The 25,856-nt window shown below is 43.8% G+C and overlaps 1 protein-coding gene across 1 annotated transcript in view; it reads left to right on the forward strand.

The window, feature by feature from the left end:
- The window catches only part of LOC141273150 (pendrin-like), a 175,035-nt gene that overhangs the window by 93,211 nt on the left and 55,968 nt on the right, over positions 1-25,856 (forward strand). Inside the window, exons 9-11 of the mRNA XM_073684596.1 lie at positions 4,315-4,462; positions 6,796-6,909; positions 11,604-11,681. Coding sequence (XP_073540697.1) covers positions 4,315-4,462; positions 6,796-6,909; positions 11,604-11,681 — 340 coding nt within the window. The remainder of the gene's footprint in view (positions 1-4,314; positions 4,463-6,795; positions 6,910-11,603; positions 11,682-25,856) is intronic.

A 25,856-nucleotide genomic window follows, 5' to 3' on the forward strand; every position in this document is an offset into this window, starting at 1 on the left:
CAATGCCATGTGCTACTACTCCTCTCTGTGACATAGATTACATATGGCTATGATGAGGTTGTTGGGGTCCACATAGAATGTCATATTGGGGCGTATGTGGACCCTAAGCTATAGGTTATGCACAACTGGTCTAGAGAAAACTGATCAGAACCTGCAAGACACAAAATGCCCCAGTATTTTCTTGTTTCATGTTTTGTTTTTAGTTGAAACTGAGTGCCTCCTCCAATTGCCTTTGCTCCACTGATTCTAGAACAATTTTCCTATTTCTGCTGGGCTCCTCCTTTCTAAAATTATGGCCCCTGGTAATAATGGTGCAAATATTACCTGTGGTCATATACCACAGAACTTCTCTGTGGTTTTGCTTTGTATCCTCTAATGTTGACCAATCAAAATATGGCCGTGCCCCGAGCGAAGTTATGTGGCATATTCCTTGTTGGCTGAAGGGAAAATTTGCACCATTATTACCAGGGACATAATTTTGGAACGGAAGGGCACAGAAGAAAAAGAAAAATTGCTCTACAATCAATGGAACAGCGGCAATTGGAGGATGTACTCAGATTAAATTTATGAATCCAGTGAAATGCCAGCTTTAAATGAATAAAGCATCTTATCTTTAACACATTATATACATACATACATATATGTATATATACAGGCATGGCCAAAAGTGTTGGTACACATGTAGTGGGTTACCCGGAACCAGGTCTCTGGGGGATGCTGGGGTTTGTAGTCTCCGTGGCGGCGACCTGGTCCCGTGGCTCAGGGTGGTCAAACCAGTGGCAGTCTATTTGTAAGGTTTTAAGTTAATTGTCCGACTACGCCACCCGTGGATTGCGGTCAGTGCGAACTGCCGCTGCAAGGCAGACCGCTGGGGCTGATGGTGAATGCAGCTGAGGTAATGTAACTCCCCATGGGAAGAGTGCAGCCCCAGGGCAGTGTAATAGATGGTGGGGGTGATGGTACGGGCGTCCCAGCACTAATAGTGCTGGTGCGGCGATGAAGCACAGAGACGTGGGATTGCAGTTCAATTGCTTTACTCACAGTTCTTTATATTCCAAATCACTTCGGTACCGGTAGTGACTGCCCAAGCCGCGCTGCGTCCACCAGGCAAGGGGCTCGGCCAACCCCCAGGCAATTCCAGAGTGTGGCACAGGACTCCCTTCTATTCCCTTCTCTGGCCGTGCCCCACCAGTGACACTACGTCTGTCCAGCTCCTGCGGGCCTTCTCTTGGGAGGGCTTCGTGCTCACCTCCCTGACCCTATGTGGTATGCCTTTCTAGTAGGTGTAGTGAGGGGTCGCACCAAGATGTGATCACGACCGCCGGTCCTTGGCTGAGGATTAGTCGCCTCCACCAACTTGGGATCCGGTACCCTGTTCTGCCAACCCGTCACCCGCAATCTCCTGGGCCTTTGGGGTTCCTTCTGCCCTCGTGTCTCTGGGTCTCTCCCAGTGTTCTGTTTCTTTCTTCCTTTCCTTTCTGTTCCTGTTCCTGTTCCTTGCTGTTTCTGTTCCTCTCTGCGGTTTCTGGCTTTCGCTCCAGGCCTGCCTCATGAAGCTGGGCCCAGACTGAGCCACAGCTCCCTGTGAGCCCTCTCCGGCTGAGCTCCTCTCCCCTCCTCCTTCTGACTGAACTTCTCTGAACTGACTCTCTGTCCTAAGATGGTGCCCACCTTATATACCTCCCTCTAGAACATGAGCCCAGGTGACTTGCAACCAATGGGCTCAGGAACTGTCCCCTCCTGTTCCTACATCACTGGGTTTTCCTCCCCCCTCCCCACTCCAGCCAGGGACAGATGCTGTCGTGCCTGCACTTCTGTCTAGTGGGAGCACCGTTGAGCTGTCCCTTGGAAATGGGGTGTGTGTGATGCATGCAGCCTACCGAGCCCTGGTGCACCCTACATCCTTACCCGGGAGTGGAATATCACACCTCTGGTTTGAGGTGCAATACCCCTGTAGCGGCCGAACCCTCGGGGCGCTACATATTGGACCAACACAAAAAAAAAAACAGAAATAAAAATGCAAATTGAACATAATTTCACACAAAACCCCAACATTTGGCCAGACATAATTGTTGGCACCTTTCCAAAATTTTGAGCAAACAACTTTGTTTCAAGCATGTGATTTTCATTCAGACTCACCCGTGGCAAGTAACAGGTGTGGGCAATATGAAAATCACACCTGAAACCAGATAAAAAGAGAAGTTGACTCAATCATTGTGTGTCTGTGTGCGCCACACTAAGCATGGAGAACAGATAGAGGAAAAGAGAACAGTCTGAGGACTTGAGAACCAAAATTGTTCAAAAATTATCAACAATCTCAAGGTTACAAGTCTATCTCCAGAGATTTTGATGTTCCTTTGTCCACGGTGCGCAACACAATCAAGATGTTTACAACCCATGTAAACATTAGCTAATTTCCCTGAATGTGAAGGGCAGAGAAAAATTGATGAAAGGTTGCAAGTCAGGATAGTCTGGATGGTGGATAAGCAGCCCAATCAAGTTCCAAAGAAATTCAAGCTGTTCTGCAGGCTCAGGTCATGATGATACTGATGCACCCTATCTGTTGACATTTTAATGAAATTAAATGCTATGGCAGGAGATCCAGGAGGACTCCACTGCTGACACAGAGACATGAAAAAGCTAGGCTGCAGTTTTCCAAAATGTACGTGATTAAGCCAAAATCCTTCTGGGAAAGCGCCTTGTGGACAGATGAGACCAAAATAGAGCTTTTTGGTAAAGCACATCATTCTACTGTTTACTGAAAACGGAACGAGGTCTACAAAGAAAAGATCACAGTACCTATAGTCAAGTATGGTGGAGGTTCAAAGATGTTGTGGAGTTGTTTTGCTGCCTCTGGTACTGGTGCCTTGACTGTGTGCAAGGCATCATGAAATCTGAAGATTACCAAAGGATTTTGAGTCGCAATGTATTGCTCAGTGTCAGAAAGCTGGGTTTGCATCCTAAGTCATGGGTCTTACAGCAGGACATTGACACTAAACATACTTAAAGAAGCACCCAGAAATGGTACTCATGTACATTTTGGCAAACTACAGTCTAGCTTTTTCATGTCTCTGTCTTTGCGGCTTTGTGTGAAATTATTTCCAATTGCCTTTTTTTCACAGTTTTTTTGTGTTGTTCCAATACACACAAAGAAAATAAACTGTATAACAAAACATGTGTAACTGCAATAATTTTCTGGGAGAAATGCTTCATTTTCTTGAACAATTTCAAGGGTAACAACATTTTGCCATGACTGCATATATATAACGCACAACCATAATTACACTAGAAACAATACATGCCCTAGGCAATTTAAAATGTGTTTTGATGTAACACAGCAAGAAATATGTTCACCTGTACATTTCTGTTCCTCCCTGCTGCTGGTTTCTGCAGATGTACATTTTTTCTAGTAATGTAAGGGCTGCACTGCTGTGTTCTCAGCCCCCCAAACTTCTCCTTCCCCACTCTGCAACACAAAATGACAGATGAAAGGAAGGAAGAGGATAAAGATGCCGTCTATTTACTGTGTTTAGCCACATTCAGACATCCGCTATTCAAGTACGTTCTATCTGTGATTTTCACTGTCACAGATACAACACGTACCCCTAATAATCAATGGGGCTGTACACATGTCATTGTTTGTACGTGGGAAAAATCATGGAGACAAGTCAGTTTTTCCCGACATCACGGATGAAAAGTGGCAATACTAGTCCAGGAAAATCACAGATAGCACACATATGGCATTAATGAAGCTTTGTAAAAAATGTTTTCATATATTAAAATTATAAAAAGACACACTGATGGTAAAAAGTGACTGACCGAACACTGATGAATCTCGGATACAAAACACTGATGACCCTCGTACCCTTTTTTTTTGAGTATATAATCACTGATATCTGAGCATTACCGTAATTCTTTTTGAGTACTAAGGAGAATTTTGAACGTTTACAGAGAGCATAGAAAGGAAGAGATAGGACATTTTATGTAGTAAAAGTTAATATGAAGCTTCATGTTCTTAAATATAAATAATTATTTAATTAGCTAAATGATAAATATGTATTATTTTATAGTTTTGTGTGCCTTTGTGAGAGCTCCCTTTAATTCTGTTAAGGGAAAGATAAAATTAATAAATTATAATCTGATAATTATCTGATCACTAAAATGGCATATAGAGGAGATGTTACATTCTACGCCTAATAAAGCACTTACAAGGCAGCAGCGGGGATAAAAGTCCCTCAAAATGTACTTCTTGAAACAAGGTTCTGTATAAGAAAATTGGGCAGGTAAATAATGGCTGTATATAATCTCTTTTAGGTTCATAAACCCCATCGCTCCAGATGTCAGCATGTTTTCTCAAATGATTGGCTCTGCGTTTTCCATCGGAATAGTTGCATATGCAGTAGCTGTGTCTGTGGCAAAAGTCTATGGAACCAAACACAACTATCCTATAGATGGGAACCAGGTAATTTTCTACATGTGATGAGAAGATATATCATCCTGGGGTGGGGAGATGAAATGAGGAACGTACAAATGGTCTTTGTGGAAAAAGACAATATCTATGTAGTCAATAAGCTCAGACCAACAATGAATGAAGTGTGAAGCTTTTTAGAGCCCTCAAGCCCAAAGTCCCCCATACACGTTAGCCCACAGCCGTCTGCTTTACCTGCGCTTGTAATCAAAAGTAGGGGGAACCCCACGTCTTTTTTTTTTTTTTATAAGTTTTTTTTTTCTAAGATGGTTTGCCAGCCTTACAGCCATGCCAATACTTGGCATGGCTGTGATGGTGCCGGAAGTGCCCACACCAGAAAATCTTGTAGATTGGCTGTGATGCAGATTTTCAACAAGCGTTATTAGTCTGTCAAACTCGAACAGTAAACCGAACTTACAGTAAGAAGTCCGTGTTTGGGGTTCGGTAACGGACACTAGATATCCGGTACGGACCCTGAACTTTACAGTTCGGGTTCGCTCATCCCTACTTCTTTTACTTTATTCAGCGAACAATAACTTATATTTTTCAGTCGCTGGAGTTATGGAAGGACTTGTTTTTTTGCGGGACAAGCTGTGGTTTATACTTGTATCATTTTGGGGTCCATTTCATATGACTTTCTGATTTCATTTTATTCCCTTTTACTGGGGGTGAAAATTAACAAAAACAGCAATTCTATGTGAATTTTTTTGTCATTTTAGCGTTTTTTGTTCAGACATGCAGCGATGCCACATATTATAATACTTTTAACGTTTTAGATTTTGCTATTTACATTTGAGGAAAAGGGGTGTAACTAAAACTTTTAGGTTTTGTTAGGGCTAGTGTTGATTTTTTTTAAACATTTTTAATGTTTTTTCCATTTTTAAATAATTTCCTTAGGAGACTTGAAGCTGTGATTGCCGACAGACTAGGCTTCACAGGTGTAGTAACATGGCAGACACAGGGGTAACTAGTGGGCCCTTGTCTGAGATAACTACCATTGGCACCCCATGGTCACGTGGCAAGTGAGCTGATTGGCTCCCACCCAACCCCCATTCCTAACCTCATGTGTCATGACTGATAGCTTCATTTAAGAGTTTAAACAGTTGCAACCTGAGCCCGCTCTATATAATAGAAACTATTATTCTAGTATTAGTATACTAGTATTCCCAAAACAAAATATCCAAAAGTGCCCCAGAGAATGAAGAATGGGGGTTCCCAGAACCAGGGGGTTGCCAGCTGAGGAAGAAAAAGTAAATGTAGCCGCACCTGTGCATTGCTCTTCCTATTCACTGCTATGGGAGTTATGGAAACATCAATTATCTATATAGGTAGGTCTTTTGGATATGCCTTATATGTTTGCGTTGGGAATACCTCTTTCATAAAGGTATGAAAACTCAGGGTTGCACTGCAAACAAGAACTTTTGCCACCAATGATTGGCAGCCACTGTGTACCTGCTTGTATACACACCTGCCATCAATAGTTGTTAGGGGGCACTGGAGGGGTTAGAGAGAGGACAGGGAAGTGCTCTCTTCATGAATACAATGGACTATGAAAGCACTGTATCTCCTTCCAAGCAGCTGATAACCAAATAACAGGAATTTATTATGTAATTTGGTATCATAGTCAAGCAGACATGTTTATGTTGCTTTTAAAGATGGTCTCATAAAGACAATACTTCCCTTTTGGGACTTCCCATTATATGAACTAAAATAGTAGAGGACCACCCCATCATTGCAAAACGTCTTTCAAGGGGAGACAACCCCTTTACACAAACCATATATCAATAAAAAATATTTTATTACATGCAGAGATGAGATGTGTCCCATGTTGAAGCTCAATTGGCCAACTATGGCTCAGACGCATCAAGCAGTTTTCGCCAGAATACATTTTTGGGCAACTCTTGCGTAACAAGAAATTGCCAAAAAAAATTGCGACGTGTTGTTTTTATGCCAGGCCGGATGACTCTGCGAACTTTTTGGAAAGTGGGCAGAGTTTTGCCAGAAGGGGGTATGGCAAATTCATCTGACTGGAGTACATTTCTTGTGGTGGTACATGGCAGCTAAAAGTTGTGCCAAATTCAATGAGAGACATGCACTAATTAATGTGTCTCTTCTTACTCCAGGGCACTGTTTAACAAGACTGAAATGCAAAATGCCATTCTTGATGAGTTAGGGCCATGACTTTTGAATGGTGTGGGGAGGTTATGCTGCCCTCTGCTTTTTCAGCATGATATTTAGATGGAATAATACATTGATCCTGTTTTCACCCATGGCATACGGGTACAATGAACATTGTCTAGTAAATACATAACTCTTTATTCTAACAGGAATTTATTGCCAATGGAATCAGCAATTTGTTCGGTGGCATCTTCTCCTGCTTCTGTGCCAGTACTGCTCTCTCACGGACTGCAATCCAGGAGGGCACTGGTGGAAAAACTCAGGTATTGTAATATGTGACCTAACCTTATTTCAGTGATGAAGTGGTCAGAGAATGTCCACATTTAAGAATCATTTTACAGTTTATCTTCATGGTATTACCAGTCTTGTGCCCATCCACAGCCTGTTTAAGGCCATGTTCACACATTGCGGAAAATTCCTGCTGTGCACTTGGTCACAAATTAAAAAGAATTCCACAACTAATTTATAAACAATCTACATGTGATACTTAGGGTGCAATTTATAATGTAAACCCACTTAAGAAAAATCATACTGCAGAGTTGATATCTACACTATACTTTCACTTTTGTGTGTATTTTTTTATGCATCGTGTTAATAGGATTTTGAAAAACCCATGTACTTGTATTGTAAACTGTTGTCAACTTGCAGTGTGGAATCCACAACACAAATCCCACACTGTGTGAACTGGGCCTCATAATTTATGAAATCACAATTATTTTTATTATTGGAAACAGTCAGCAGTTAAGACATCCGATAGAATGCTAAAAAAAAATATTTGACGCTGTGTGAAGAAAGGACTATACTTTCTAAAATACTAATCGGCAGTGCAAATCTGGAATATATTACAACCCGTAAATCATGTTCAGTCTAAATTAGTGCAATATACTTATAAAGTTACCTTATTATGTAAAGTAACAAAGTATATAAAGCATATGTAAATTGTAAAATGGCATAGGTTTATTATCATACTGAGCCCAGTCAATAACATAACTGCCGCTTGTCTGCAAACATATATTACTACAATAATACTGCGCCTTTAGACAAAAACATAACTACTGCCTTTTATACACGAGAATATAACTATCGTAAAGAAAAAATAAAATCTATAAAGGCATCTCAGAGAAGGGACATTTCACCCTCACAATGAACATATGGGATTAATTAACTGGGAAAGTGAGAAAGAACTGACACTTCAGCCTCCATTGAAGTAGGACTTCACACTGAACATATGGGATTAATTAAAACTGGGGATGAGAGAAACTAATTATAATAGGGGAAGTGAGGGAGAGCTGACACTTCAACCTCCATTGAAGTAGGAACCTCCTACAGTGACTAGGTAATCACAGCAGGAGATTTGCTCTGAAATCCAGACACAAAACTTGGGATTTGTTTATTCAGAGGCAGAGAAGTACACTTCCAAGGCAAAAGCTTCCTCTGATCAAAGCACTGATCACAGAGTTTTTGGAGCCAATGGTCAGTGATGAATATTGGGGTTTGCATCGATCCAATATTTATGGGAGATATATTTTCAGTGTCACAGCAAAGGGACCAATATAACTACTATAATGCTGCCTCCTACGTACAAGTATATAACTACTATAATATCGCCCCCATGTACAAGAATATAACTACTATAATACTGCCCCTTATGTAGAAGAATTTAACTACTATAATACTACCCCTATGTAGAAGAATAAAACTTCTATAATACTGCTCCCCATGTAGAAGAATATACCTACTATAATACTGCCCTACGTACAAGAATATAACTACTGTAACACTGCTCACTATGTACAAGAATATAACTACTGTAACACTGTTCACTATGTACAAGAATATAACTACTATAACACTGCTCACTATGTACAAGAATATAACTACTGTAACACTGTTCACTATGTACAAGAATATAACTACTATAACACTGCTCACTATGTACAAGAATATAACTACTGTAACACTGTTCACTATGTACAAGAATATAACTACTATAACACTGCTCATTATGTACAAGATTATACCTACTATAATACTGCCCACTATGTACAAGAATATAACTACTATAATACTGCCCACTATGTACAAGAATATAACTACTATAATACTGCCCCCTATGTACATGAATATAACTACTATAATACTGCCCCCAATGTACAAGAATATACCTACTATAATACTGCCCCCTATGTACAAGAATATAACTACTATAATACTGCCCCCTATGTACAAGAATATAACTGCTATAATACTGCTCCCTATGTACAAGAATATAACTACTATAATACTGCTCCCTATGTATAAGAATATAACTACTATAATACTGCTCATTATGTACAAGAATATAACTACTTAATACTGCTCATTATGTACAAGAGTATATCTACTATAATACTGATCATTATGTACAAGAATATAATTACTATAACACTGCTCATTATGTACAAGATTATACCTACTATAATACTGCCCACTATGTACAAGAATATAACTACTATAATACTGCCCACTATGTACAAGAATATAACTACTATAGTACTGCCCCCTATGTAAAAGAATATAACTACTATAATACTGCCCCCAATGTACAAGAATATACCTACTATAATACTGCTCACTGTGTAAAAGAATATAACTACTATAACACTGCTCACTATGTACAAGAATATAACTACTGTAACACTGTTCACTATGTACAAGAATATAACTACTATAACACTGCTCATTATGTACAAGATTATACCTACTATAATACTGCCCACTATGTACAAGAATATAACTACTATAATACTGCCCACTATGTACAAGAATATAACTACTATAATACTGCCCCCTATGTACAAGAATATAACTACTATAATACTGCCCCAATGTACAAGAATATACCTACTATAATACTGCTCACTATGTAAAAGAATATAACTACTATAATACTGCTCATTATGTACAAGAATATAACTACTATAATACTTCTCCTATGTACAAGAATATAACTGCTATAATACTGCTCCCTATGTACAAGAATATAACTACTATAATACTGTCCCCTATGTACAAGAATGTAACTACTATAATACTGCTCTCTATGTATAAGAATATAACTACTATAATACTGCTCATTATGTACAAGAATATAACTACTTAATACTGCTCATTATGTACAAGAGTATATCTACTATAATACTGATCATTATGTGCAAGAATATACCTACTATAATACTGCTCACTATGTACAAGAATATAACTACTATAACACTGCTCATTATGTACAAGATTATACCTACTATAATACTGCCCACTATGTACAAGAATATAACTACTATAATACTGCCCACTATGTACAAGAATATAACTACTATAATACTGCCCACTATGTACAAGAATATAACTACTATAATACTGCCCCCTATGTACAAGAATATACCTACTATAATACTGCTCACTATGTAAAAGAATATAACTACTATAATACTGCTCATTATGTACAAGAATATAACTACTATAATACTTCTCCTATGTACAAGAATATAACTGCTATAATACTGCTCCCTATGTACAAGAATATAACTACTATAATACTGTCCCCTATGTACAAGAATATAACTACTATAATACTGCCCCTATGTACAAGAATATAACTACTATAATACTGCCCCCTATGTACAAGAATATAACTACTATAATGCTGCTCCCTATGTATAAGAATATAACTATTATAATACTGCTCCCTATGTACAAGAATATAACTACTATAATACTGCCCCTATGTACAAGAATATAACTACTATAATACTGCCCCCTATGTACAAGAATATAACTGCTATAATACTGCTCCTATGTATAAGAATATAACTACTATAATACTGCTCATTATGTACAAGAATATAACTACTTAATACTGCTCATTATGTACAAGAGTATATATACTGTAATACTGATCATTATGTACAAGAATATAACTACTATAATACTGCTCATTATGTGCAAGAATATAACTACTATAATACTGTACAAGAATATACCTACTATAATATTGCTCATTATGTACAAGAATATACCTACTATAATACTGATCATTATGTTCAAGAATATAACTACTATAATACTGCCCCTATGTACAAAAATGTAACTACTATAATACTGCCCCTATGCACAAAAATATAACTATTATATTACTGCCCCATGTAAAAGAATATATCTACTATTATGTCCGGTGTAAACACAATCATTTTACTTTTAAATTGACACATATATACATCTAAGTTCTGCACACTACATACAATAATATAACTACTATAAATACTATGTACAAAAGTGTAGGTACAATAGTACTGCTTTCCACATACAAGAAAATACCTGCATTCATAATATTTTAAAACCATATCAGACCATTCCATCTCTACTAAGAAGTTAAATAGATAAACATATACAATACAATAATCTATGAAGCATTATCCTATATATATATATATATATATATATATGAAATATTGTCATGTACAGATAACCCATACTAATTATTATTTAATAAATGTAAAAAAGAACATTCTTATAGTTTAAGCCTCAATGGGTATCTAAGTCCCCAAATGCAGGATCCGAAATGCAGCCTTGGGAAGTACCTGATTCATCTAATTCCATTCCTGTACAAGTTTACTTACTTTCTCTATTGTATAAAACATATCCATATTACCTCCATGTTTAATCACAAAATGTTTAAACAATTAACGGCATATATGACATTTTTTACACAATAGTATGCGTGAACTACTATTTGTATTGAGACCAGTGTTGATTTTTCGGCTATCACAAAAATGAGGCAATATTGTGCTTGATGTAGACAATAATAAAAATGTTAAAATGCTGCCTCCTATGAACAAGAACTGCTATAATACTGCATTGAATGTGACAGATCGCAGTGCATTAATCAGTAAGAATGTTCCTTATTTTCTCTTCTTTCCAGCTTGCCAGCCTAGTTTCAGCTGCGGTGGTAATGATTGCAATACTGGCATTAGGAAGGCTCCTGGAACCGCTGCAGAAGGTAGTAGATCAATAAATTGGAACTATAATATCTTTGCTATGCTTAAAATTAATAAGGGCTCATTTTGACAACAACAATTTTTCTCATACGCAAAAATTGGTCTAAGTTTCATCAGTGTTTGTGATGAGATTTTTATCAGCGTTGGGTCAGTGTCAGTTTTTACCATGTGAGTTTGGTCCGAGTTTCATCAGTTTTTCTCAGCTGAAAAAAATAAATAAATAATGGAGGTTTCTCAACCTTCTCCTTTTAAACAGTTCACGAAAAACAGACAGAACACAGATGGCACAATGTTTTCACTGATCCGTAGGCCCTGATTCATAATTTGCAGGTTTTGTAAATCACTTTTCTTTTTCGGCTTGTGGTATATATTTGCTGACTTTTTGTGCCAAATTTATCAAATTGGTGCATGTGATTCATGAATTTTGCACAATGCCCAAAAATGTCTTTATTTTTTGCCTTTAACTGGTTTTGTGACTTTTTAGCTCAAAAACCATACATTTTTCAAAATGCTGCAAAAAAAAACCCCTTACATATATATTATCACTGCATAAAATTAGTTTAAAACATCTGAAAAAGCCACGTTGACATAAAAATCAGAAAACCAAGAAAACAACAAAAGACAACTTGAAAGCCAGAGCAAATCATTACATGAATTTTCCACAAATCACAAGGTTACTAATTGAGAGATATTCAACCAAACATCTGGAAATGTAATGATGAATTTGGTCCAAAGACTTGCTTTAATGATTTTGATTCGAGAATCGGATCAAGATTGGACATATCTCCATAATTTTGTGCGGACCACTCGGTCAGCAAAAATGCACAGACGTGAACAGCTCCATAGACTATAACAGGTATGAGTTAATTTAGAACTCGTACAAGAAAACTGACGTTTAAGAATGGGATGTACAGATCAAATCTGTTGTTACAATTAAAGGGGCTGTCCAGGCTGGAGTTAAAGTCTAGTGCAGGCACAGGCGTTGAGCCCGAACCATCCACAATGGAATCAGGTTGTAACATATGATGAGTTTCAAAGAGAGAAAGTGCTCTCACTATCAGTCCATTGCCCTCTGCAATGCGATCACGAGTGCTAATGGATTACTATTGCAAATGATGGCCTGATAAGGACCTGCCATACAACCTTAGCCTGAAGATACTGCCAGTGGCAGGGTCTAATAGGTGGCCTGTCACCATATACAGTCTTGCTCATTGTTATTGGCACCCATGAAGGTTAATTACATAATGTGGAATATATCCTGAAAAAATGAATCAAGTGAAACAGTTTCTTTGTATAGAGAACTCATGTTAAATACAAAAGAGAAAATGATAAGTAATTTAAAACAAAAACCAATGGGGGGGGGGGGGGTAGAAAAATCTAAAGCTGTGATACTGGTATTGGCACTAGTGATGAGCGAACGTGCTCTGTACCCGCCCAAGCATCACTGTGCTCGGTGAGTATTTCCAGGCTGCTCGGATGGGAACTCGGGTCCCCTCCCTGCATGTTAGGTGCTCTTTAGAGAGCCAATGAACATCCAGGGATTGCCAGCCACGCACTGTAATGCCGTAGCCATGTTGGTTGTGGGCATTACAGTGATTGGCTGATAGCACAGCATCATCAGGTCTGTATAAGACCTGGCGCCTCTATGCTTGCCACAGTCTACCCCAGAATCAGGCAGAGTAGGGAGAGATGCTGCTGTGTCAGGGAGAGATTTGCTAGTTTATAGTTAGTATAAGTATTCCACAACATATATATATATCTATGTATCCGAACTAACAGTCCTTCTGAGGACTAATCCAGCTGCATATATTCAGTTGTGATAGCAGGAATTAGGCAGGCAGGCAATGTATGTGGCAGACTGCAGTGCATATAGTGCAAGAGGGTCCATTGAACTTTCCTGCTGATGCTGTTCTTACAGATATTTGTAGACATTGCCCCAGATATCAGGGGCCAGGGAAAATTTTTTTTAATCTTAATCCTGGTTATTTGCTTAAAAACCAATCCAGAGTACACCATTCTTCTGCTCCATTTGCTTGTTCTCACTGCAGAATAAAGCCAGATCTGTTCCATATTTCAGCGATTAAAAATCCAGAAATTTAAACTGAACGTGGAAAATATTGGCCTCCTTTTCCATTCTGTTGCAGTGTGTCGTCAAGCTTTTCACACTAGATGTCTGTGTAGAATAGTATTAGTAAATTACAGGCCTGCTATTTAAAACTGAGGTTCTCTGTCAGACATATCATGTATAAGAGTGTTCCAAAATCAGCCATTTCTTCCATGTTCATTTTCTAATTGGTCTCCCTCTAAACAAACTGTCTCCTCTCCAATCCCTTCTGAATGCAGCAGCCAGGGTCATATATTTGACTGCCAACAGCCAAGACTTCCCTGTTCTCACCAAGAGTATTACTGTCTATGTTCTCTTCCTCCTCCTCCTCATTATCATGCAATCCATGCTGAGGTGAGGCTGGGCTGGGTAGCATCACCCGTACAGTTCCTTGCTCCACCTGCAATGCCTCCTCTTTAATTGTGAGCAGCAAGAGTTTCAGTAGACAGAGAAGTGGGATGGTGACGCTAATTATGGCGTCATCGCAGCTCACCATCTTGGTGGAGTCCTCAAAGTTTTGGAAGAGGGCACAGATGTCAAACATCCATGTCCACTCATCAGCTCTTATGTGCAGAGGCTGACCTGAATGCCGACGGACGTGTTGAAGCTGGTACTCAACAACTGCTCTCTGCTGCTCAAAATCATTCCAAACATCTGCAACATTGATTTCCAAAGTGTAGTCACATCGCACACCAGTTGGTGAACTGTAAGCTGCAAACGCTGCTGAAGCCCTGCCGGGCGGCGGAAACTCTGGCTGACTTTCTGAAATGGGCACACACGCGGCGTACTTTAACAAGCAGATCTGGCAGATCCATGTAGATTTTGAGAAACTGCAGAACCACTAAGTTGAGCACATGGGCCAGGCATGGTACATGTGCGAGCTTCCCTAGCTTCAGAGCTGACACCAGGTTCTCTGATACAGCTTTAAACAACTCCGCAATGGTGTGCGGCTTGTCGCCTAAGCATACAGTCCTGCTTATTGTTATTGGCACACACGAAGTTTAAGTAAATAATACGGAATATGTCCTGAAAAAATAAATCAAGTGATGGAGATAGAGGATGAAGAAGAGGAAGTGGTGCAGGAGCTGTAGAATGTAGGGGTAACCCTGATTGACCCGGGGCCTGCAATCCTCTGCGTCAGGAGGACATGTTCCATCCCAGGATCCCACTGGGTCCCGGCTTCCACAATATTAACCCAGTGGAATACGTCAGTGAGATGAACTGTCCCTGGCCACATTCACTTGTCCACGTGTTTGTGGTTAGGCGATCCTTCCCACTTAAGTGCACTGGGGAGGGCAAGGGTAATGTTCTGGGACTCGCGCTTGTGGAAGGCGGAAATGATACCGGGAGAAATAGTGGCGGCTGGGGACCGAGTATGGACACCTGGCCGCCGCCAACATGAGGTTGTGGAAAGCTTCTGACGCGCCCCCTGGGTCGTGGGGTACTTGGTGCCAGGCAGGTCGTTGGTAGGGGAGATGTCACAGTGGCGGTGACCCAGTCCGTGACCCAGGGCGGTCAATCAAAAGGGGATATTTACAGGGGATTTATAGTTTTTATATATAGTTCATGACTCCACCTGTGGTATGCGGCTATGTGGAGCTGCCGCTGCGGTGCAGATCCTCTGGAGCTGTTGTTGACGCAGCAGAGTTGGTTTAGCTCTCCACAGGTAGAGCTTAGCTCCAGGGCAGTGTAGATGTTGTAGATGTTGCTGGGTGTTGTAGTGCAGTGTAGTGCAGGGAGTGATGGCGCAGCAATAATTTCACAGAGACAGTGGGGTGCAGTCTTCAGAGTTTACTCACAGTTGTTAAGTTCCTCAGGTTGCACTGTCCAGCTTACAGCCTCCCACGTCGCGCTGCGTTCACCAGGCAGGGGTTCAGCAATCCCTCAGGTACCTCCAGAGCACTTAACGGGACCCCTTTCTGTGTGCCTTCCTCAGCCGTCTTCCTGCGCTGGCTCTCACCTTCCTGCCCTGCGCCTCACAATCAGTGTCCCAATCCGGTAGCCTCGGGTCTTGTCGGGCGACCTGCAGTCCCCTGGACCCTCTGTGGCCATCTTTTCGGTGATGTAATTGTGGCTGTGGCCACTGCACCTTGCAAGTACAGCAGCCTCCGGTTTCTAGCTGAGCCTTGTAGTTCTCCACTAGTTGAGGGGCCGGTCCCCTCTGCAGCTTGATCCTTCCACACCAGGTAGATTCGGGTGTACGGGTGGCCTTCAGCACTGCACGTACCCCTAGGATCCCCTCGTTCCTCCTGGAGCCTTCCTTCCTGCTCCACTCCTCTCCTCAGTCCTGGGCCTCTCTGCTAGGCCCACTCTGGAGCAGAGCTCGTACAGAGCCCCTGCTCCCCTCAGTTTCCTCCTCCAACTGAACTGAACTCTCTTCCCAAGATGGTTCCCTCTTTTATATTACTTCTTTTCCTGTGCTCCCCTGAACTACATCCTCCACCCACACCCACTACATGGTTCCCCCTCACTTGGTTCCCCCCCACTCCAGCCAGGGACCAGGGACTGTGCTCTCCCTTAGGAGCAATCTCGCCCTGCCCTACTGAAGTGGATGTGTTGGATGCAGGTGTTAGGGTCCCGGGCAACACTCTATCCTTACCTGAGAGTGGGATACCACACTTCTGGGTGAGATGCAGTACCTCTGTGGCGACTGAACCCTCAGGGGCGCCACACTTCCGCCTCCACAAGCCTAAAAAGCAACACTTCAAGTGCAAGCAGCTGTCCAGAAATGTGGCAGTTTAGTATTGCGGCTTGTGGGTGGGAGGGTGGCTGGCTGCATACTTGCGTTTGCATTCCAAGTAACAGAAAACTAAGCAGATGATGGCCTCTATCATCATCATGACCTCACCTCGGCACTATGAACACTCCTGAAGGAGAAGCCAGGGCCCATCGGAGGATTCTCTGGTTCTCTGGTGGGCCTGTCTAACCCTGCAGAGAAACAGCCCTGGCTAAGAAAAGTGTGTGGGAAGGTTCACGGACACTCTATGGCTGTTTTGTGTTTTTATTTACTGTGGACTGGCTCCGTACCGTCCCTGGCCACATTCACCTGTCCACGTGTTTGTGGCACGGGTAATTTTCTGGGACCCACGCTTGTGGAAGGCGGAGACGATACCGGGAGAAATAGTTGCAGATGGGGACCGAGTACGGACACCCGGCCTCCGCCATCAGGTTGTGGAAAGCTTCCGCCTCCACGAGCCTAAAAGGCAACATTTCAAGTGCAAGCAGTCCATAAATGTGGGGTTATCTAAACAGTATTGATGGGCGAGCACTAAAATGCTCGGGTGCTCGATGCTCGGGTTGAGCAAATTGGGATGCTCGGGTGCTCGATCCGAGCAACGAGCCCAATGTAAGTCTATGGGAAACTCGAGCATCTTTCAGGCGGCTTCCCCCGGCGATCTGCAGAGGCCTAAAAATTGCCCAAATCGATGGTAACAGTGCTCAAATGACATGGGAACAGCATGGGGAAGATCCATGTAAGCATTTCTGACTCTCAGGTCACTGCTATCAACAACGTTGTCAGAGGTATTACGCCACTTTTATGGACTCACAATAAAACATACAAAAACTAAACCAAAATGGATTTTCCTGGGAAATATGTTAAGGAACATCCTTTCCAGGGTAATGAATTGTATATAAGGCAAAATAAATAGCGAAAACCAAAAGTACTCCTCCACACCTTGGGCTATGTTCACACGTAGCGTTTTTGATGCATTTTTGCACTTTTGCATTGCTTTCCCATGACAACAAACCATGACATTCAACGAGAAATGTCATTTTAACATTTTACAACCTTATCTGGCATGTGGTGTGTGAGACATGATCAGACACATCCTGTTTCATTTATGAAGGAGGGACTCTGAAAGTCACAAAGGCTATTTTTATAGGGCCATCAGGCGGCCTTTACTATTCTTAAAGGGCCAAGGGTCGGCCCTCGCTATTGTTAGAGAGCCATCAGCTGGCTATGCTTTGTTGTTCCCATTAATAAAGAGTGGGTCTCCTATACTGTTATTGCGTATGCAGTGAGTGGCAGTTTTGCCCAAAATTTGGACGCACCCCAATACCCCTTGGAAGAGATGTAGAGGAGGGCCTCCTGAAAAACAATGTTCCCATTATTAGGAAGTGGGTCTCCCATAGTGTTGACCTATGCAGTGAATGCAAGGGTTGCCAAAAATTTGGAGGCACTCCAATGTCCCTTGGAAGAGACGTAGAGGGCCTCATGAAAAAATGTTTCCATTATTAGGAAGTGGGTCTCCCATAGTGTTGGCCTATGCAGTGAATGCAAGGGTAGCCAAAAATTGGGAGGCACTCCAATGCCCCTTGAAAGAGACGTGGAGGAGGGCCTCATAAAAAAATGCTCCCATTAGAAAGGAGTGGGTCTCCTATACTTGTAATGCCCATGCACTAAGTGTATGGGCTGACAAACATTTACCCCTGGGGGGTATACATGAACATACTGTGTAAAAAAAATAATTTAGGGGCATCATAAACACCCTTTAAAAAAATTATGTGGGTGTTGCATCACAGACCACGGTCACCCTGGTGATATGGTGGTGGAGGATGAGGAGAAGTAGGAGGACAAGAGCAAATAGCCAAAATCAGGAAGCGTATACCCATGTGTGGGTGTGAAAAGGTCCATGGGAATACACCTCCCAAAAAAAGACACTAGATTTGAGTTTATGTTACGCTGCTATCATTCGGTGGTGTTGAGAAGTCTGGCCCAATCCAGCCCTTGTTCATTTTTATAAGAGTCAGCCTGTCAGCATTTTCAGTTGACAGGCGGATGAGCTTATCAGTTATAATTCCACCAGCGGCGCTAAAAACCCGCTCTGATAAAACGCTAGCGGCAGAGCAGGCCAGGACCTCCAAGGTTTGGAGAGCCAGTTCATTCCATGTGTCCAGCTTGGATACCCAATAATTATAAGGCACAGAAGAATCACGGAGGACGTTGGTACGGTCAGCAAGGTACTCCCTCACCATCTTCCCAAACTTTGCACTCCTTGTGAGAGTACCCCGCACCTCAGGACCTGTGCGATGGGAGGGGCTGAGAAAACTCTCCCAGAACTTTGACAGTGTTCCCCTGCCTCTGCTGGATTGGAGTTGTGTCTCTCTCGGCTGTACTCCTTGGTTGTCCAACAAACTGTGACCTCTGCTGCCAGCGTTTGTAGATGGGAATTTTTTTAATAGTTCTGCAACAAGGGCCTTCTGGTACTGCCCCATTTTTGTAGACCTGTCGGCCTCAGGAATAAGAGATATAAAGTTCTCCTTGTATCATGGGTCTAGAAGTGTCATTAACCAGTAATGACTATCACCCAAAATTTTGAGAACGCGAGGGTCACGGGAAAGGCAGCGTAACATAAACTTAGCCATGTGTGCCAGACTGCTAAAGGCAAGACTTCCGTGTCCGCACCAAGAGGACTACTGACCATGCTCTCCTCCTCCTCCCGGTCCTTAGGCCATCCACGCTGAACAGACGGTATGACAGTTGTGCAGGTAGTACCGTCTATAGCGCATGAAACTAGCTCCTGTTCTTCCTCCTCCTCCTCTTCCTCATTGTCACTTAATCCACGTTGGGGTGAGATGAGGCTGGGCTGTGTGTAATCACCATGTATGGTTCCTTGCTCCAGCTCATCGTGCTCCACCTGCAATGCATCCTCTTTGATTGTGAGCAGAGAGCATTTCAGAAGACAGAGAAGCGGGATGGTGATGCTAATTATGGCGTCATCGCCGCTCACCATCTTGGTGGAGTCCTCAAAGTTTTGGAGGATGGTACAGATGTCTGACATTCATGTACACTCATAAGGTCTTATGTGTGGAGTCTGAACTGAATACCGACGGCCTTGTTGATGCTGGTACTCAACAACTGCCCTCTTCTGCTCCCAAATCCTTCCCAACATCTGCAGTGTAGAGTTCCAATGCATGGGGACATCACACACCAGTCGGTGAGCCGGAAGCTGCAAACGCTGCTGAAGCAAGGCAAGGGCGGCGGAAGCTGTAGCTGACTTTCTAAAATGGGCACACAGGCGGTGTACTTTGACAAGCAGATCTGACAGCTCCAGATAGCTTTTGAGAAACAGCTGAACCACGAGTTTAAGCACATGGGCCAGGCATGGTACATGTGTGAGCTCTCCTCAGAGCCGCCACCAGGTTCCGGCCATTGTCACACATGACCATGCCTGGCTGTAGGTTCAGCGATGTCAGCCACAGATCTGCCTGCTCTTTCAGAGCTGTCCACAACTCTTCAGCATTGTGCGGTTTTTCACCTAAGCATATTAGCTTCCAGCTTGTGACTAATGTGGTCATTTCGGAGATGGAGGCTGAAGAGGAGGAGGAGGCCGAGGAGGATGATATGCAGGAGCTGTAGACTGTGGGGGCAACCCTGATTGACCTAGGGCCCGCAATCCTTGGCGTCGGGAGGATCTGTTCCATCCTAAGGTCCCACTGGGTCCCGGCTTCCACTACGTTATCCCAGTGTGCCGTCAGCGAGATGTACCATCCCTGCCCACAAGCACTTGTCCACGTGTCCGTGGTTAGGTGGACTTTCCATGTAACTGCATTGTTGAGGGCACGGCTAATGTTGTGGGACACGTGCTTGTGTAATGCGGGGACGGCACACCGGGAAAAATAGTGGCGGCTGGGGACCGAGTACCGAGGGACGGCCACCGCCATCAGGTTGCGAAAAGCTTCCGTCTCTCTCTCTCTGGGAATTTAGTAGTGTGGCCTGTGGGGCGTTGGCTGCGTATTTTCTCTTGCCTTCCAAGGACTGGAGTATGAACAACTGAACTCTGCGCTGGGATAAGGACTTGCTTGCTGATGGTGCTAGTTAAGAGTGTGCAACGATAGGTGCAGGGCAGGAGGCATCTTCCCATGCACTATGGACAGGGGATTAGCTTGCACGCACAACAGCAGACAAAGCAATGGTGTCACCCGCAGACACTGTTCCTGGACCCTGGGGTTCGGCCCACAAAGTCGGGTGCTTTGCTGCCATGTGCCTGATCATGCTGGTGGTGGTCAGGCTGGTAGTTTTGCCACTCCTGCAGATGCTGGCCTGGCAGGTGGTGCAAATGGCCTTTTTGGGGTTATCGGCAGAGTCTTTAAAAAACAACCTGACTCGGGAAGACCTAACAGTTGTACTGGCAACGTCCGTCGTGTTTGTGTTATGGGGAACGGTTGCCCGCCTTCTGTCTGTGGCCACCACACTGCTTCTTCCTGCTTGTTGGGGTGGTCTGCCTCCCTCCCCCTGTGTGCTGCTGTCCTTGCTCTGCATGTCCTCCTGCCAGGTTGGGTCAGTTACTATATCATCCACAACCTTGTCTTCCACTTCCACACCCTGGTCCTCCTCCTGACTTTCTGGCAATTGTGTCTCATCATCGTCCACCTCTTGTGACACTTTCCCACCGTCGCCTTCATATGACCGTGGCTGCTCAAATATTTGGGCATCGCTACATGCTATCTCCTCTTGCCCTGCTTCAAGTGGACCAGGCGAGAAGCCTGAATCTGTAAATGGAAAAGTGAACAGCTCTTCGGAGTGTCCAAGTGTGGGATCAGTTGTCTCTGGGCACTTGGCATGGTGGGAGGAAGGAGGATCAGGGTGAGGAATATGCAGTCCAGACTTACGGCTACGGAGACTTGACCGTGTGGAAGACAGGGTGGTGGTGGTGGCTAAGTGACTGGAAGCATTATCTGCTATCCAACCAATAAACTTTTCACACTGCTCTGTGTTCAATAGTGGTGTTCTGTGGTCCCTTATTAATTGGGACAGGAAGGTCGAGCAAGAAGATGTGGGTGTTTGTTGTGGCACAATTTCAGCTTGCCCACGCCCTCGGCGTGCACCATCAGGTCCAGTTCCCCGTCCCTTGCCACGTGCCTTGCCCATTTTAAGTGGAGGACAATATCTTCCACCCTCACTACAAATGGCTGAATTTGGAGTGAACTTATATGTGATCCGTGTGATGGACAAACCACAGTTTTAAATAGCTGGCCTGTAGGTAACTATTTTTATCAGCGCCGACCTCGTGTCAATAAGTTCACGGACACACTGCAACAAAATTTCAATGGAGGCCAGAAATGGCAATATTTTCAGCGCAATTATATGTGATCCGTGTGACGGACGAACTACAGTTTTAAATAGCTGGATTTTTAGCGCTGTAATATGGAAAGGACCTGGCTGTATTTTGCAGTGCCAACAAGCAACTGGCGCAGATAAACGGTGTTCTCTGAATTGATTTTTAAGCAAATAATCAGGATTAAGTTAAAAAATATATATATATTCCTGGCCCCTGATACCTGGGCCTATTTCTACAAATATCTGTAAAAGCACCAGCAGACAGAACTGGAATAGACCCTCTTGCTATGTCCACTGCAGTCTGCTATATACCTTGCCTGCCTAGCACTGATATCTCTGCAGCTGGATTAGTCCATACAAGATTTCACCCGTGCATTCCCCTTCTCTGGAACTCTCTACTCCACCATTTCTGACTCTCCCCTACTGTTGAAACCTTTAAAAGGAGCTGAAGACGCACCTCTTGCCACATGCGTACAACCTGCAGTAACCCTCACTCCACCATACCGCTGCAAGACCAGCTCTATCCTCACCTACTGTATCCTCACCCATGTCTTGTAGACTGAGCCATCGCACGCAGGGTTCTCTCCTCTCCTTTTCCAGTCGCTGTCACATTTTTGTTCAAGATTATTGCAATTGTTTTTGCGATATATACCCCTTTTTCACATGTAAAGTGCAATGGAATAAATGGCGATAAAGTAATAATAATAATGTGATCCAGACTCACATCTACTGAGACTGGACCATGTGGAACACAGGGTGGCGGTGGTGGCAAACTGACTGGAAGCTTTATCTGCTATCCAACCAACAACCTTTTCACACTGCTCTGGCTTCAATAGTGGTGTTCTGCGGCCCCCTAGAAATTGGGACAGGAAGGTAGTTCAACATGACGTGGGTGTTTGTAGTGCTCCCTGAGCAGGCACAGTTTCATAGTGCACGCAGAGGCCGTGGGCAAGATCACCATCACCATAAAGTCCACTTCCCCGTCCCTTGAGATACACCTTGCCCATCTTAAATGGAGTTTAAGATTTGTCACGTTGCCAAAAATGTCTATTATTACCGCAGTAATATAGGATCACGTCTGATGAGATTACCACAGTTTTAGACAGTGCCCTGGGAGTCAGAGATGCTTCCAGCCCCAGGGGTCTTCCCCATGCTGTTCCCATGTCACACACCACATGGTTGTAGTATCCCAATTACAACAGTGCACAATTTTAATAGGAAGTTTGCCAAGCATGGAACCATCAAGAACCTCCCTGAACATAGGGGAAAAGGAAAATTGACAAGAGAGGTCTTTGAAGGTTGGTGCGAATCGTGGAAAAAACACCACATCAAAAATTCAAAGACCTGAAGGCTAGCCAGGAACAGTCTGGGGTCATGGTTTCAACAAGTACAATGTGCCGCACACTAAACCAAGCAAAGCTTTATGTTGCATGCCAAGGAAGAAACCATTGCTGAAGAAAAGACAAAAGGAAATGACTGATCTTTGCCAAAGAGCACCTTGACAAACCACAATCTTTCTGGGAAAATGTTCTGTGGACAGATGAAATAAAAATAGAGCTTTTTGGCAATGCAAAGCAACAGTTTGCTTACAGATGGAGCGATGAAAGTTATAAAAAAAAGAACACCTTACAAACAGTTGAACAAGGTGGAGGATCAATATTGCTGTGGGGTTGCTTTGTTGCGTCTGGCACTGGAGGCCTTGACCGTATCACAGGAATCATGAAATCAGAGAATTATTAAGAGATTTTAGAGTGAAATGTCCTAGCCAGTGTAAGATAATTTGGTTTGAGGCGAAGATCATGGGTCCTCCTACAAGACAATGACCCAAAGCACACATCCAAAAAGTACACCGGAATGGTTGAAAAAGAAAACTTGGCATGTTTTAAAATGGCCAGCAATGAGTCCTGACCTCAATCCCATTGAAAATCTTTGGGGTGAACTAAAATCTGCCATTGGGAAAAAGAACCCTTCAAATATTCAAGAGCATATTCTGTTTCTTCTTTGAAATTGCAACATGAAAAATAATGCTTTATTACTTTTGATCACTAATTAAAAAATCCTGAGGATATAACTTTGGTACATTACCATTTATTTCTAAAGATATTGTACAGTCTATGAAAAAAATAAAGGGGGTCCCAATAATGGTGAGCAGCACTGTAAGTAATGCAGTGTGCTATTTATAAGGTCCAAGGATCCTATGTTCCAGGCCCCTTGTAAGACTAATAAATATTGTCAAAAAAAGAAATAATAAAATGTTTTTACGTCTTTAAAATAAATGTAAAATCACTCCATAAAAATCTGAATTTTCCTAATGAAATAGCTTAATTCTCAGAATACGTGATTTTTTTTTTTTTGCAAACGTAGGGTTACGCTCACGCCTGGATCTTCTGGTGTGAGCATGGTTAGTGGCCCCACTGGGCCACGAACCGAGGAGTGCCTAGAGGGGCTTGACTAGGGGCCTCGCCAGATCCGACCCTGGCTCATACAGCGGCTTAGTCGACTCCGTGAACAAAGGAGGGACGAGGGAGGTGGCCCAGGTGCTACTCCAGGGCAGACCCCGGTCACACAGCTGTTGATCCACACCGGGGTATCCTGGAAAGGGCAGGTACTGGCGGCCACGGCTGGTATACAGGCAGGCTGGTATACAGGCTGGATAGAGATCAGTGTGGACGGGAAGCGGAGCAGAGCAGGGCAGAGCTCCAGGTGCGGACAGGAAGCGGAGCAGGGCAGAGCCACAGGTGCAGATGGGAAGCGGAACAGATCAGGGCAGAGCCGCAGGTTTTGGATGGGAAGCGGAGCAGAGCAGGGCAGAGCCGCCGGAGCGGCCAGGCGGGACAGGGCTCTGTTCACATGGAACAGACAGGGAAACAGGACCAGGAGAGCCCGATACACACAAGGTACTTGTAACGGGTCCGGGTGGTGGAACCTCTGTGCCTTGGAACAAGGAGGGAGCCAGAGCGGCAGGTGCTACTCTGGGGACGACCTTGTAAAAGAGCAGGTGGCTCCCATGGGTCAGATAGCTGGGACTGACCGGTATAGCAGGTGGACACAACAGGCAGGCAGCAGTCTCTGGGTTAGCTGATGGGTGGTCACGGTACGTGACGGAAGAAGTCTCTTGACTAGCAGGCAGGTGGTCACGGCAAGTGACGGCAGAGCAGGTAGAAGTCTCTTGGCTAGCAGGCAGGTGGTCACGGCATGTGATGGCAGAGCAGGTAGAAGTCTCTTGGCTAGCAGGCAGGTGGTCACGGCAAGTGACGGCAGAGCAGGTAGAAGTCTCTTGGCTAGCAGGCAGGTGGTCACGGCATGTGACGGCAGAGCAGGTAGAAGTCTCTTGGCTAGCAGGCAGGTGGTCACGGCATGTGACGGCAGAGCCTCCAGGTAGGCCAGCAGGCGAGTAGCAGATGTGCGCTCCCAGGTGAGCGGGCTAACAGGTACGGCAGGTAGCAGGCAGGTAACTGGCAGGTGCTTCCTGGTATGCAGGTGGACTCGCCCATAGACAGACTGGCGGATGATTGGAGACAGACTGTTGGGCTGGAGAGAAGACAAGCTGGCAGACAGGACTGGTAGTCAGGCTGGCAACGGGACCTGAGGGCTGAAGCAGAGGTGAGTATGCTTTGCAACAACTTTGCTCGGGCACCTCCATTTTGGAGGAGGTGCTTTAGATGTGGGAGGTCCTCCAGCCATTGGCCGGGGACTCCTTAGGACGGCGCGCGTGGTCCCTTTAAGATAGGGGGAGCGCGCCTCCTAAGCACAGAGCCCGGGAAGGAGCGCGCGCCGGCAGCAGCGAGGAGGGGAGCGCAGGAGGACGCCGCGCCAGGAGCGGGAAGGTGAGAGGGACGGCGTCTCTGCCTAGCAGTGGGCAGAGACGGCGATGCTACAGTACCCCCCCCCTTTAGGTCCCCCCTTTTTTAGGCCAGAGAGAAATTTCTCAAGAAGAAGCGGGGCGTTGGTGTTCTCCCTGGGTTCCCACGTTCTCTCCTCAGGACCAAACCCCTTCCAATCCACCAGAAA

Source organism: Phyllobates terribilis, unplaced genomic scaffold, assembly GCF_046119375.1.
Source record: "Phyllobates terribilis strain yellow unplaced genomic scaffold, ASM4611937v1 Scaffold_5__5_contigs__length_657084704, whole genome shotgun sequence".
NCBI classification, from domain to species: domain Eukaryota; kingdom Metazoa; phylum Chordata; class Amphibia; order Anura; family Dendrobatidae; genus Phyllobates; species Phyllobates terribilis.